Source organism: Scomber japonicus, chromosome 14 (genome assembly GCF_027409825.1).
Source record: "Scomber japonicus isolate fScoJap1 chromosome 14, fScoJap1.pri, whole genome shotgun sequence".
Taxonomy (NCBI): Eukaryota; Metazoa; Chordata; class Actinopteri; order Scombriformes; family Scombridae; genus Scomber; species Scomber japonicus.
The window spans coordinates 10,254,984-10,271,377 of record NC_070591.1 but is presented as its reverse complement, the minus strand read 5'-3'; the positions used below and the strand labels follow the sequence as shown (position 1 = coordinate 10,271,377).

The 16,394-nt window shown below is 38.7% G+C and overlaps 1 protein-coding gene across 1 annotated transcript in view; it reads right to left on the bottom strand.

The window, feature by feature from the left end:
* Positions 1-4,068: 4,068 nt before the first annotated feature.
* The window catches only part of kcnq5a (potassium voltage-gated channel, KQT-like subfamily, member 5a), a 102,534-nt gene continuing 90,208 nt past the window's right edge, over positions 4,069-16,394 (bottom strand). Inside the window, exons 9-15 of the mRNA XM_053332754.1 lie at positions 15,019-15,260; positions 13,221-13,329; positions 9,252-9,383; positions 8,749-8,868; positions 7,034-7,150; positions 5,488-5,614; positions 4,069-5,151 (exon numbers count right to left, since the gene is read on the bottom strand). Of these exons, the coding sequence (XP_053188729.1) occupies positions 4,069-5,151; positions 5,488-5,614; positions 7,034-7,150; positions 8,749-8,868; positions 9,252-9,383; positions 13,221-13,329; positions 15,019-15,260 (1,930 nt within the window). The remainder of the gene's footprint in view (positions 5,152-5,487; positions 5,615-7,033; positions 7,151-8,748; positions 8,869-9,251; positions 9,384-13,220; positions 13,330-15,018; positions 15,261-16,394) is intronic.

Below are 16,394 nucleotides of genomic sequence, written 5' to 3'. Positions count from 1 at the left end.
CTTCCTCTTTGGAAGCTACTACTTCCGATTGCACTTTTTTTTTTCTTTTTTTCTTTTTTTATGATTTTGACCAGGTTGTGATGGTGTTGTGTATTTTTTTTAAATGGAATGTTATAAATATAATAGATTGAAAAAAAGCTTAAAAAGGTGCGTAAGGTTGAAAGTGATAAAATAAATATGTAATAAACTGAGTAAATCTGCAAATTATAATTAAAATAGTCTTTATTGTCATTGTACATGCACAACGAAATTGAAAGCAATCCTTATGATATCATAAGTTTAAAAAAAAAGAAAAAAAAGGTGCTTATAAAATAATAAAATAAACGAGTAATTAGTACTACTGGCAATTAATATTACACTCAAAAAATGTTGTTGCAGTTATTACAGGATCAGTGTATGTAAATGTGCAATTACATCTGTGTGCAATGTTCCTGGGATTAAGGACATTATCAGTATTTTTTAGTGGGAGTGGGAGGTACTGGGAGCTGTGGTGTTGTATAGTCTGATAGCTGATGGTATGAAAGAGCCCCCCAAGCGTTTTGAGGCACATGGCTGGATGAGTTTGTGACTGAACGTGCTCCTGAGCTGCTTCAGCTCAGCAAAGAGAGGATGAAAGGGATTGTCCATGACAGCTTCCAGCTTTCCTCTCATCCTCTTCTCTGTCATTACAGAGCTGGCTTTCCTCACCAGCTTATTTAGTTTATTTGCACCACAGCTCCCAATGCCAGCTCTGCAGCACATTGCAGCAAAGAAGATGACACTGGCCACCACAGACTAGAAGAACATACATAGCAGCCTGGTGCACACATTAAAGGACCCGAGCTTCCTCAGAAAGAACAGCCTGCTCTGTCCTTTCCTATAGAGGGCCTCAGTGTTGTTTGACCCGTCCAATTTTTTGTTCAGGTGCACCCTGAGGAACTTGTAGGTATCCACTATCTCCACCCCTTCCCCATATGTTGAAATTACCCACCACCATCAACATATAAAATCCTCACTCCCAAAAAACAACATGAGCTTGACTGTTTTTAAATTGACAAATAGTCACAAATAAAGACACAATACAAGAAGTTAGTTAATTTGTACTTTATTAATGAATAATAAAATTATTTTTGCATTTCTCATCCAGAGAATATAATGTGCACTTTAATAAATTAATTCAAAAGAAATAATCATGTTAACATTATCAAGCTTTAAGGCCAGTTGTGTAATAAATTACTGTTCAAGCAGTAGAGAAATGGTATTATTAGCCATAAAAAGTCTGTGGCTAAAGCTACATGACTTGAGTGAACTGGATCCTCAACCCAAAATTAGCAGTTTGACTGAAACTATACAGTATGCTATAGGCCTCTTGAAGAAGAAAAAAAATTCATATGCAAGAAAGGCACCATTAAGCAATTTACAGATTGCAAACATGAGCATGTTTTATGAGGAAAATAATTCATCCAATTTCCCAACTGGCTGAATCCACAAGCTTTCTTTGTTCGTTATTAAGTATTTGTTCAATATCTTACTCCAAAGTAACTGACAGTTTTGTTTGGCCTCTTTTCATAGCAACACTCAATCAATAACTACAATAAATCTATTCTGACATTAAGCATCAAACTAACATGTCACATTTTCAGGCTTCTCAGACTCACCAAAAAAACAACAAAAACTGTGCTTTCATGTTGATGATATATCATTTGTTAGAAGATAATACTTGTAATATTCTACTACAGCATGTTAATTTGCTAAGCAAGGCTCTTACCATTCAAAACAAAGGGAATATAACAGAAAAATAATGAGGAATAAAGGTAGTCATCAACGCATTAAAATACATTTAAGACTGCTGTGATTGCATACCCCCTTTAAGATGTAAACCTGCAAAGCCATCAAAAGAGTAAAAATTAAGATGGCTGACAAACTTTTGTGCATTATGTTCATTCAAGAGCGGTCAACACATCTACAAGCAGGATGGCGATGAAAACAAAGCTCTTATCAAGTGTTGTGTGAGGACAATTTCATTTAAGTCACTTGCAACACAGCATTTCTAATAAACGTGCAAGTTTAAATATGATTGATGCTATAAGAATTAAATGTGCGCACATTCAAAATCCTGATAAATTATACATAATTATATTTGGGGGGCAGCACAGAAAATGAACAGTGAGGATTTTGTATTGAGATTACAACACAGCTTCCAAAATTTGCCATCTGGAACATCTGTCTCATCTCTTTACCCCTTCTTCCTGTTTATGTGGGTGCTCTGGACTCGGGGCAGAGAATAAGATCAGTCCACAAGCTTTTAATCATAATGTTTGCACAGTGTGCAACCAGCACCCGGTAAAACTGTAGGGTTTGTCAAATACATTAAATGACCTTAATAAAGTGGCCTGTTTGTCATAAAATTTTATAGTAAGTTGGTTATCCATATAAAGTGGCAGTACAAGTTTCAGCTACTCTCAAATTAGTTCAAATTAGAATATAATAATGTTTATATAGTCAGACTTTGTTTGTACCTTTTTGTTAAATATTTGGCAGAAACATTACTTTAACATGCAGAAGGACATACAAGCCTCCAGTGGGTGTATGACTTGACTTAAAGTATTGCAACTGCTTAGACATGCAGCATCCAATGCTTAGCTGAGAAAGCTCACGTGATTCTTGTTCCGCAGACTGCAATTCAGCATTCAGACTATTAGCGACCAACCAACCTGGCTACTGTCCAAAGTGAGTAGGACATGGTCCAACACGTCTCTTGAGCGATTGCTGATGGACAATTTTACTCCACAGGTTTGCTGCATCCAAGTCTACTGACAACCTGCTGACATCTGAAACTAAGCAACCATGTCATCTCTGTGGTTGTAGAAAATTAATAGAATAAGATGTGTGTGGTCTGAATATACAGTACAAGGTTTGATCTTTAACTGTTTTTAAAAATGATCTTTTCCCATCAGATCAGGCCTCAACCATTATTCCTCCTTCAATCATTTGTTTTTGGAAACAGTCCATGCAGTGATATGTATGAAAGCATAATTAAACACATTTACATTGCCAAAGACAGACACTGGGTGAGGAGTGACTCTCCACTTCCAAATAGTCTCTGAATACAAGAAACTGAAGGAAACAATACTCTCTATCTCAGCTCTTTGTTAAGTTGGTGCATGCATCTGTGTGTTTTGTTTGTGTTTGTGTGTTGTGTGCATGTGCGTGTTTGCTCGTAACTGTGTGTACTGGTTCCACCACACATTAAAAAGGATGTGGTTCACCTTTAGTTTGCAGCAGATTGTTTGAGCCTTCAGTCTTGCAACTCATTTTGGATATAAGAGAATCTGTTTATTTTCATTTGTCTTCTCTGTCAAATTTGGCACAAGTCAGATGAAATACTCATTATTGAGTAAAAATGTTCTGCTTCTTCAGAGCCCAAACTAGGGTCTTTGGTTTGGGCTTAGGTCCAGGCCCAATGGAGATGTAAGACTGCTGGAAATTACTTTGAAAGCAACTACACTCTAGTCTACTAGGGAGGTGTCAGAGTTCAAGCCCAGAAATCAAAGTTACTATTCCTTCTTTGTTCTTAATTTCAAATGAAACCCCTATTTTTATCATTTCTGTAATATGTGATCAAATATGAAAAACTTTTTTGATTTTTTATAAAGTTGATAAAATAACTATTTCTGAATAGAAATAGATAAAGACGGATGCAATTTATCTTAAAGAAAGGTTGTTTTTTTGTGTATTTTGTCTTACATGAAAATGGCCACTTTCATACATACTTTATACATCATTATACTTTATGTAATAATTTTAGCACTCCATGAAAAGTACAGAGCACAATAAAATCAGTATGTAAGTGGACACAATAATATTAGACAAAATATGAATGCTGTCCATTATACAAAGCATTGAATTGTACAGCACAACAAAAAATGGTATAGTATTCTGTAAAAACACTTTAAAAGTGGTTTCCCCAAGAATGGTGCCATCATACAGTATATATGTGTGTGTGTGTGTGTGTGTGTGTGTGTGTGTGCGTGTGTGTGTGTGTGTGTGTGTGTGTGTGTGCTTGTGTGTGTGTGTGTGTGTGTGTTGTTATGCCATCTGTATGTGTGGGGGCTGACTGAGAAATTCTGAGTTTTCCTTGGAGTGAGGTGCTGCCTCCTCCACAGTCTGCAAAAGGTATGAGGAGCTGCTATCAGGTCCCTGGGACAGGAAGTTGAAATGATCTTCCGCTGGCTCTAGCTTGCACTCACTAATGAATAGTTCTCTTCCATCCCAGTTGCTAAGGTCACCGTGGGTGTTGCCATGTTCGCTACTGTTGCTGCTGCTGCTGTTGTTGAGTGCGGAGGAGAGACCAGGGGCACGGTTGGTCAAAGGCTGGCTGAGATTGTGCATGGAAAGAGACTTCCCCAGACTGCCTCCCCAGTCTGAAGGCCTCCTGTCTGGGCTAGATGAGAGCAGCAGCAAGGGGTTAACCTCCAGGCTCATGTGCCTCCTCCAGACCCCTTCAGATTTCAAGTCAGGCCTTTGCCTTAGCTGCACCTTTCCCTTGGCAGGGCCTGACTCTTTGTCCCCTTCCTGGTCACCATCCACACTGGGTCCCACAACAACAGCAGGGCATAGGCTCCCCTCATGCGCCACCACTTCATCTGATATATCATCGGGGGCAGGGTCGGCGGGGCAACGGAGGTGAGAGGGGTGCACCATGGGGGGCAACTGGAGGGTAAAACCTCCTGTTGAAGGAGGTGGGGGTGGCAGGTCAGGGAAGTGTGCTCTTTTAGAGGTGCCATTAGGGGTGACCAGGGTTGGGTAGGGACTGTCTGGAGGCAGCAGGGGTGATGGGGAGAGTGAAGCTGTGGACGGGGGGTAGGATGGAGGTGCTGAGTCTGGGGGGCCGTCATCATCGGCGGGTGCCAGGATTAACCGCAGGCCTCTGGGGTTGGTATTAAGGGAATGGCGTATGCCATTGTTGTCTCCACCACCAACCGGATCACCTCCCTGAGGGGAGGGGAGATCCCTGCCAATGATGGAGGTCTGGTAGTCCGAGTTGTGGTGCTGGTGGTTGTCCAGCTCAAATAGGGGCAGGGAGGAGAGGGTGAGCGCAGAGGGGCCTTTCTGTAGGACTTGACGGTAAACATCCAGCAAAGAATCCAACTTTGACTCGATGGAAGTAACCTTGCAGGAGGAAAAAAAGAGATTGAGAACAGGGAGGGAGGCAGATGGAGAGAGATAATAAGCAAAAGACTGAAGCTCAAAGGGCTGTTTAACAATCTGACTTTTATTGACCTGCAACCAAGACATTTTCCAGTAACGCTCATAAATGCCAGAACAGAGAGTGAGTTTTGAAAGCCAGAAATGTCAATACCTGGTAAAGTTATTCCTCAGTCACTGGTATCAATCAAAAGCTCAAGATATATTGTATCATTAACAACATAGCAGATGTAGTCTATGAAAGACTACATGAGATGTAGTTGAAGTATGATCTCGTTCTTACATTTTTTCTAAACTCACCTGTCTCTCCACCTTACACACACGTCCCAGCATACTCATGCCCTCGTGAGACTCTCCATCTGGGTGTAGTTTGTCCCTCACCTTCTTATCCACTGGAATCTGGCCTTTTCCAAGTATCTGATCCACCCTGGCACACACATACACAGACACTGGTGTTAATATATTTGAAAATAATTATGTTATGGTATAAGTAGGCACCCAAGCTTCATTTCAGGATACATGAGTCAGGCAACAAACCTAAAGCAACAGTAGGATGTTAAGATCAGGCTTAGTAAAACACAAAACACATGGTTTTCAGGAATAAAGACAAACAGCATTTTCAGATTATATTTCATGCAGCCTGTAGTTTAAATTGATTTAATTGTAGTAGCAAAGAAAATTAAATGGGAAAAAATAGACACATTAAAATTTTCATCAGCCCTACCAACTTTATAAAAGCATTAACATCTCAAAATCTCAAAATTCATCTCAAAATTAAAAATCAATTAGGCTTACAAACACTGTACATTCCATGCAAAGATCATATTCAGTGGGAAATTGATATCTCCAGCTTGACAATACCTTTCTGTCCAGTTTAAATAATGTTCAGGAAATGTTTAGCCTATAAAGCCTATAAAGGCAGGGTGCAAACAATGCCTTGGTTGTCAGGGAGGCAAATTTGTTTCTATTGTGGAGGGTGGTTCTGATTTTTGGGTTAAAGCGAGTTAAGTTTATAATATTGTGATGGCAAAAATAGCATGCATGTTGATATCATTGTTAAATTGAATTAGTGATCATAACCCAATACATGAATCATACATCATTAATAGCCTCATTTTACACATGATCCATGATGTAAAAGATGCAGAAAAATATCAATGGATGGCAAAATGTAATTGCATTCAAATTGCCAGTGAATCTACAGCCACACTTCTGTATGTGTAAATACTGATCAAATCACACAAGTTCTATGACACTAATAATGCTTAATCAGTGAAGTTGATAATGCTTGTATATCTCTAACATGCAAAAAGACTAGGAAAGGTCAGCAGCCAGGGGATACCACACACAGGATTTCATTTAATTTACCAACAATATATGAATTAATTGGAAAGCACTTCCAAAACACCCAAAACTGCACATACAAGTTACATTCACACACAATATTTCTCCTTTCCTTTGAAAGGTGAGCGGGTATGGATGGGATCTCATGTAGTGTCTATGTTAGTATACAGTTTGTGTTTCAGACCTGGTTAATATTTACCTTACCAAGTGGGTGGAGTTTAACACATCAGTATTACATTTAAATAAATAAGGTAAAATGACAATTTTGTTTAATATTTAAAAGCCTTTTGCATTACTGTCAAAAATGTTTTGTCTTTACTGCATGTTCTAATGCATACTCCAACCATCTGGTACTGTAAGACAGTTAATACAAATGCAGATTATTTTCATGTTGCATGACATTTCAAACTCAGTCGGACACTTTTGGCGAATGCAGTTGAACTAACAGTGAAGAAAAGGGCAGCTAATGGGGTTCTAGGTAAAATCGAGAAATATAAATAACCCTGAGCCAGAGAGCTTCTTCTTGTTGTTGTTGCTGTAATAATAGTGCAGGGCAGGAGTGGACATGTTCCTGGGTCGACCACTCAGGCTGGGACCAGTGCCTGCTGCACTGGCCGCTCTGGAGACAGGAGAAAGACTGGGTCAGATACATCGCAGGCACGCACGCGCACACAATAAAGTTTTGAAGCACATGTGTACAAAGATAAGTGTTCTCATTAACAACAGGTAAGACTGTTATGTAGATACACAAAGACTGGCATGGTGAGAGAGATGTTGGTGTTGTTTGTCTGCCATGAGGTAGGTTATTTTAAAGTTCATATTCTGCTGTCTCTATCATCAGCAAAGAGTAAAACAGTCAAAATAAATATTCAAAGTGACGACACACATGATGACTGTATGTATGTAGTCCGTGTGCATCTACAGCAGTTGCTTATCAACACAATTCATACACATACTCGGATACAGAAAACAAACACTATGTTATCATCTACAGCATAACCATTCATTCAGAATTACAAAATACCATTACAGGAAATGCCAAGAGCCAAACCCCCCACCCCCAAGAAACCCACACACTTCCTTATATAAAAAACAAAACATGTTGAAAATGTGACTGCCCCAGTTCATAACTGCATTACAGTGCCCCCTACTGGAACTAAACTTAGAGTTTTTCATAATGTACAACCTCTGCATGAGATCCCCAGTAAAACAACTGTATTTTGAATTAATTAATGAGTATGATGTGATAATTTTATGAGTACTTTTAATGAACAAGTCTACTTCAAGCATCTGGCAAATTAAGTTTTATGAGTTTAAATACATTTTGGATTGGGCCTTTTCAAAATGACAAATGCAGCTGTAATGCCTCTAAAGATAGCACTGAGTAGCTCATGTTAAGTCTATTTATGTTAGCTGACAAAATATTCCAACAACATGAGGTCTTTAAGGTGCCCAAATCAGGATTATAACATAGTTTCCAGCGTGACATACAAAGTAAAATGTAATTATGTAAAAGTAGTATATTAATTAAAACTAATCAAATAAAAATGGTGGTATGAATGACCACTTACTTTGTTTAAAAACATGATAATGAAAAGTGAGTAATCATTGGCCAATGCTTGTTTCTTAATGCATATCGTTAAGGCTCAAGAGTTATTAGAGTTATAAGAGTTATTTTCTACCAGTAATGTTAGATCCGAATCATAAATGTTTTATCACTTGAGATTCCCTTTGTCTTCTGAAATGTTGTCCATAATCCATTGCTTGAGCTCCTTAATGACCTCAACAGCCAGACCTGGGTCAAACAGCCAGTTTGGTGCATTTTTTGTGACAGTTTACCAAATTCACTAAACTGCAACTACAAGTAGACTAAACAGGGAATATTAATTGCAGGCATTCCCAAGTTGAGTGTTCCCTTGAAATTTTGTCAAAAGATGGAAGCCAAATGCTCTAAAATAGATTATATTATACATTTTTGCACTAGAAATAGCTTCACAGTGCAAAGAAGGTGTGTGAAAAAGTGGACGCAGAGCTACATTTCTTTGCACCATGTTGAGTCAAAAGTTAACACTGCATCTAAAAGGAAACTAAACTGTGTAACCATGAAAAAGCATGTACATGCATGCTGTATGACCCAGGTACAGTGACATCATTAAGGTTAAATTAGGTTAGCAAGGGGAACAGTCGGCAAGCAGAGCAGGACGGGGCAGGTCTAACCCCGGTGCAGAGTGTTTCCTCCGGGCCTGGCTGTAATATAAATGCAGGGAGGAGGGAGAGGAAAAGGTCTTGACACGGCTGCTGAAGGGCCTCGGAGGCGGACCCACTACAGTATCTAGTCTGGGAGAGAGAGCATATACATGTACACATACAGTACATACACACAGATATACTTGGTGAAAAAGACAGAGCTACACAGTGCACAAAAAGTAAAAGAGGGTTAATTTAATTTAAAAGGATCATCTATGAAGTGATCTACAACTGCTTTGGGTCTAGAAGGAACTACAGCAACAATGGCAGCAACATCCAGCTGTGCAAGTCCTTGGTAAAGAATAAAAACTTTAATAAAGAGCAGTTAGCAGAAATCAATAAAAATGGCAGCATGAAGATAAAATCAAATCAGTTTTTTTTAAAAAGTCCAACTGAAAGTACTTTTTGACAGATAAGTTCAATGAGATTTTGTCATTTTAATGTGCATGTGTGTGTGTCTAGTGTGTCCTAACCTGGTCTGAAGGCTCTTAATACGACAGAGCATGTCCAGGTGTCCTGCAGAGTACTGCTCTATGACATCCTTTACATCGTAGGGACGCAACGTCTCCTTGAACTTCTTCTTTGCCACGTGGAACTTCATGATCCTACACACACACACACACACATACACATTTGTGCATTCAGTCACCCATCAGAAATAAAAAGATAAGAGATTAAGGATGTAATTACTATAACCAGCCACAAGATGGTAGCAGTAAGTTTTGGAAATCCACAGCAGGATCCTTGATACATTTCACTTGATTTTTTTTTTTTTGAGCGTAATAAAGAAAACATTATTAAAATCTCAGATACCTTCAGGAGTATCTAAGAGGAAACCAAAGCTCCCTGGTATTCTTGTCAAATCCATAACAACCTAAATGAATGACTTTGAAACTTGAGTGTGATCCTCTATCTTCATCTATTTGGCGAGCAGAGCCACTGCTGTGTGAATAATATTGATACAGGTAAGGGAATCTATGGAATTGGTTCAGTAAGATTCCCCGGTGGTTTGTGCTTTTCTTCAGTTGCCTGTTTTTCTCACTGTCTGAATGGAAACAATAGTGACAGATGACCCTCTGTAATAACAGTCTTAACAGGGGAAGGGGTGTCTAACCCTCAACCCGACACCCTGGGAAAGCCCTGCGCTCTGGCTGCCCATGGAGGAGGCCGGCTGGGTGGGCAGGCTGGCCGGTGTTGGGTGGTACTGGTGGTTGTGGTAAGGTGTGTGTGTGTGTGTGTGTGTGTGTGTGTGTGTGTGTGTGTGTGTGTGTGTGTGTGTGTGTGTGTGTGTGTGTGTGTGTGTGTGTGTGTGTGTGTGTGTATATGTGTTTGTGTGAGTGTATATGTGTTTGTGTGAGTGTACGTGTACGTGTGGTATGACTTAAGTCACTTTCAGGGACACAAACAAGACAGGACATTGGGGACAGAAACAGTGTCCCCAATTGGCAAAATGCTGATTTTCGGGTCAGTGATTAAGGTAAAAGTAAGAGGATCGGTTTTGGCAGGTAGTCATTATAGTTATGGTCATAGTAAGTCTTCAGTAGATGAATGTTAGTCTATGTCAATACCTTAAAGTGATTAAAATAAACCTGTGTGATGTGTGTGTGTGTGTGTGTGTGTGTGTTTTGGGTGATGGACTGGACTTGATAGACTTCAGTTTGCTGAAAAACAAAAGTAGGATAAAGTCTTTTAATGTCATATCTTTCTAAACTTGCAAATATGACAAAACTCCAGAACAAGTGAGGCAATGACTGACTGAATAAGATTACCAAATAAGATCACCAAACTATAATTTTAGAGGGAACATTGCAAAGAATGCTCCTCTGATTTGATTTGTGTTAAATATGGATTCCAAAAAGATTCCACGGGAAAGTTTTATATAACTTGGACTCCCTATTACAATAATAAAAATACAGCTTGGACAAAGTTGGATGTGGACACACCTGAGATGCACTTTAAGGCAGTGGTCAAGTGTAGCTGGTGAAGTTATTGTAGATTGTAGGAAATGTAAGAAAATTGGAATGATGGCGAAAATACAGGATCGATATATAAATACAACTAAACAGAGAATATTGACGTCATTACTAGGGGTGATTACAGTGACTGACATCACTAGAGGTAAATGGAAATCTAAATACATGAAGACCTAGTGTGTCTGTGCGTGTGTGTACAAATTTATAGCTTAGTAACAGATGTGAAAATGTACTGTATATTGCTATAGCTATTCACTGCAAGTGTGCAGATGGCAGTATTTATTTATAGCAGAGATTCTGTAGTCCATATGGGCAGCATATGTATGTGTGTTGAGAAATTCATATTCCATTTCATATATTTATCTATTTAACAGCCTATCAAATTCAAGATTGGATGAATTCTGTACAAGACAGACAATATAGGAAAAGGAAGAAAAAATACAGAGTGTAACCAAAAAAGTGTGATCAGAGTGAGTAGGAGGAATCAATTTAGATAATTGGCAAGATGAAAAATGGTAAATGTCTCTCTCTACAGAGAGGCATTTGAGGCCAATGAAATTAATGGAGGATGATGAGTAGGAAAAACACTGTAAATCATGAAAATCTCAGGTTCGAATTTAATCATGCATTACAACGTCAGACCTTTAATTTGTGAGGAAGACAAGCCATGTGGCATCAGATTTCCATTTTCCTACTATAGGTCACCAATAACTGTAAGCTTCATCAGTTTGTTTTATTATAGAGTTGCTTATAAAATGTGTTGCTTTTTCACCCTGAAATTGCATCTGATAATCAGAATAGTCAAATTAAGAATGTATATAATCAGGATTATAACAACTCCTATTAACAGGCAGAACAATATAGCAACTTATCCAATTTTGAAACGAGTGGAAAAGGAGGATTTTTTCACCAACCTGTATTTTCTTAAATTTTGCTCTATGAGATAGTGAAAATTGACATATTTACAATAAAAAAAATATTAAAAAGGGTGAAGAGAAGCAGTGGAGTTAGAAAGTCAGTCGGCGCCGGCTGGATAAACAGTTGCTCACAGGGTGCCGGTGCCAGTGTAAGAGAGTAGGGTCTGCTAAAATACATGCACACATTCATTCACACAGAGATAGACACACACACACACACATAACAAACAAAAAATCTGTGCTGCTTGATCCCCCCCAGGCAAACCTTTAGACCCAGCAGTAGATCATATAGATAAAGAGGGAAAGATGGGGCGAAGAGAGAAAAAAAAATACATTTGAAAAAGTATTGCCTCAGGGAACGAAACATCATGTGAGCCCAAGCACTCGTGTGAATGTATGTTTTTCCCCATCTAGACATACATATAGATCACACTGCAAGAGAGAAAGTCAGGGGCCTGTGTTGTAGTTAGTTATATCATGGATTAAATGAACTCTCAAGAGGCTGTGTGAGTGAATGTGGACGAAAGGGTGAGTCTTATTGGCTCCTTATAACAACACATCAATCTTTTAGTTGGTGGTACTTTCATACTTTGTATTTCGAGTCATTAGCCATTCATGAACTTTTCAGTCAATAGACATCATAAACAGCTGGTATATAGAGATGAAGGGGTGATAAATCAATAACAACCATAAAAAAAGAGCTTAAGTTCAGAATAGATTGAATCAAAAACTAGTCAATCATAAACTGACGATGCAGTTCAGTGAGACCACCAATCAACAGTATGCCCTTTATCAGTTCCAACCATGAAGCCAATAGATCAGAAAAGAGCATTAGCCACCAACAGGAAAACTTTTCTTGATTCCAATAAACCATCACACATTTTATCATGGTTTCAGAATCAACTAATCATAAACAGAGATCTATAGATGATCAAAAACAGCCACTCAGGAAATGGTAGGAGGGACTTAATATCAAGAAAAAAATGTGTTTGTTTCAAACTTCTAATCACTGATGATGGCTGAAAATATGTAGAAATGAAATGAAATTTAAATAATGTGAAGTAATCTCAATTAAAGAAACATTTCAACATTTTGGAAACTATGGTTATCAGCCTCTTGCCAAGAGTTAGACGAGAAGATCGATACCAATGAGAGTGATATTGATCTTTTCATCTAACTTCTCATCTAACTCTCAGCAAGGTAGCTAATAATTTCCCAAAATTTAAGAAGGTGGTAGCAAATGAAAGCAGTAGACATGACTGGTCTGTAATTGATAGAAGATGGGCACTATTACTGCAGAAGATGATTCAAGTGCAGATGTGACTTCCACTTCTGTGTAGTTGCATTTATAACACATCCAGATTTGTCCATTAATAATAAACAAAGAGTAAAACTTCTCACTTGATATTATCTTTTTTTCCAGTGGTTCATATTTTTTACAGACAGGTAAAGTGGATTCTGGTGGAAGGATTTTGGTGATTTAAAGATTATTTGTATAAGAACATTAGCTAAAAGGCTTGAAATATAAAGAGTAACTGCAGCAGGAGCTCACCTGACAGCTCTGATGACAGCCTTGAGGGGAGCTGATAGATCCTCCACTGTAACATCACAATGGCAGCCTCTCTCATCAAAGGAATCCTCCGTGGTCATGCCTGAGTCTACTGAGAGAGACAGACGGCCGTTTCATCAATAAATGTACCCCCGTGCAAAACCGCTTCCAGTCTTAAAACTCATAAAACACTTTCTGCATAGCAGGTCCTGATAGGAATCTCCAGGACTGTTTCAAACTGATACTATTTTGGCTTATAGGAGGGGAAGATTTATGCCCAGCTTGGATGGGATCTTTAGGAATGGGCAGCATTTTGCCAGCTCAGCTATGTAAGGTGAGAGAAGAGGGTATATATATCGTCAATACTGCCAATAATTACGAGAGTGGGAGACACGGACAGTGAGACAGACACAGAAAAAAAAGAGAAAGAGCAGGAGAAAAGCGTAGGGAAAAGATGGGAAAGAGAGTGAATGATGACATAGTCCATATACGTGGTTACAATATAATACATCAGTTTAAATAAATGATACAGGGGAATAAGAAGAGAAACAGAAGTGTGATTAAAACAGTCAGCAATTCCATCTATTACTATAGGTCAGGAGTTTCTGGGAAATGAGAGGAAAAACATGGATGTACAAGATACTGTATGCTGCACGTACACCATTTTAGGACATGACGATAAATTCATGCTCCCTAGAAAGCACAAAAGGACAAAAACATCCATAAGTCATAAGTGTGATGGAAATGAGATTTAAAATACACAAGGGCTTTATCATATTGTAGATCATTCTCCCTTGCTCTGAAAGTGTATAATTCAAGTCTGTTTAACACTTTTCCCAAAACACAATGTATCCACCTGGATTAAAAGAGGTATGGCATTCATCTTATCTAATATAGACAGAGTACAGAGAATTTAGTTTTCAGAGAACCATGCTGGTATGTATTTTATCCCATAAATAAAGAATACTGTGCACACACTTTAGATTACTGCTGATTAATTCCCTAAGCATGTGTTTAGTTTAAAGTGGACATGCCTTCTTACTGTCCAGGCAGCAGCAGACTCCAGTTCAAGCATGTACAATATTAATATCAAGAGACTCAATAATCCAATAAGGCCGCCATGAAAGGGACAATGTGAGTTTTATTTCTTGCATGGACTAAATTCTTGGCAAAGAACTCTTGATTCTCAGATAAGTATAACACCAACACTTGAATGCATCAGCAAGTAAAGGGCTTTCAAAACAGTCCCTGCTCTTACTATATACAGTATAATGCTATATTGTATGCATTTGATTATATGTTGATTTTTTTATAATTTGACCTAAATTTAAATCAGTGGCTGGGTGCAAGTCCTAAAAGGTGACACAGTTTTTGTACAGTTCTAGTAACATTTTGGTTATTTGACTTAATAATTGTCACCTGTGTTGCTTCTTTGTACACTGATTGTGTGGCTGTGTGAAAGGTCTGAATATAAATGATTTGCTGTCAAGTGTCTCCAGAAAAATAAATCTCAATCCTTAATGAGACTACCTCATTAAATTAAGTTGCATATGGTAAAATGATAAAGAGATTGAATTGTCAGATTAGTTCAGTTTATCTTTATTTGTTCAAGAGCGACAGTGTACATTAATGAACACTTATATTAAAAGGCTAGTTTCCACTGGCAGTTGCCCTGATGTGGTGTTGATTGGTTGCCATATCGGATGAGCTCATACAAACAGTGGTAATTGGACTGACTACGGTTTATTCACCATTAATGTGTGCAGCACTTGGCTGTTTCTACACAGTAAGTACAGCTTACCATCAGGGACAGCAGTGCGTGTCTGACTCTTCAGCCTCAGCGACGGCCTAAACCTGGTCCGGTCGTTGAAGCTCCAGCTCTTCTGCACCTTGGCAGGGCTCCCACTCATCAGTTCGGACCCGCCCACCACCTCGTTGCCAGGGGAACAGCGTTGGCGGTCATTGATGGATGTCTGCCGGCTCTTCATGCTCTGACCACGAGGACTCGCCATCCGGACTCGCTCCTTAAAACTCAACTTCTGACTGCAGGGAGGGTTGAAAGAAAAGAGAGAGAGAGAGAGAGGGAGGGAGGGGGTAGAAGGATGTGGAAAGGAGAAGGTAAGAGAGAAAATGATTCAAAGAAAGGAGTAAAAGTGATGGTCCAGTAATGGATAGGGGAGAAAAAGAGAGGGAAGCAGCAAGGGAAATTAGGGATAGTGAGTTTAGGACAGAGTTGACAGAGTTTGAATGGCAGAGGTTGAGGGTTGATAGAGAAACACACACAGACAAAGAGAGAGGGAGAAAAAAGAAGGGATACTGTCAACACCTATTTCCCCTCTGAGTGTGAGAAGAGTTCAGAGCGCAGACACAGGGCAGCGTTCTGTCTATTCCTTCAGCCCAAACATCATCCATCCAATTGACATGCCCAAAACACCAGAACAAAGCCAGACTGCCCACCAAGGCACCAAAACAAACTCTCATAGTTGAATCTTGACGTGCTGCAGTCCTCGCCGATCGGCTGATAATCTACTCTTGTATTGACTTTTCAAAACAGACTTAATGAGATTTTTAAAAGGTGAAATGTGACGCATGGTAATATTAATTTATCATCAGCTCATTCATTTTAAAAACTACCTTAAACAAATGAGACCATTGTTGAAAGAAACCCTCCAACAGGCTCTACAGTGTTTGAAATTGTCCAATTTTTTTATTTTCTTATACACAACGAAAGAAGAAATGAGCATTTGCTGGTAAATCAAAAGAACCGAAAATCTAGCGGGAAGCAACAGGATCTCAAACAGTTGTAATTGTAATTTTGTAAATCACTAATTTGAGAATACTGTAACAATTTTGGTCTCAGTTGTTCACTATACCATATTCATTGGTTAAAAAGTCCTTATCCATCAGTCTTAATAGCTTTCAGTCTTACTATATAACTTTATTTAAATGTTCTAGTAGTTAAAATGAAAGAAAAGGATTTGAAAAAATGGATTTATCCACATGATGTTTATATCTTTGGCAGCCTTCAAGGGATTGATGGCAATACAAAAAAAAAAAAAAAAAAACTTAAATCAATGGAACTCACTGCAGTACTACTATGTTGCTAAGGCAGTCAGACCAGCATGCAATGCAGCCGACCAGTGAAAGAGAAATGCAGGGTTCCAACACATTTTTCAT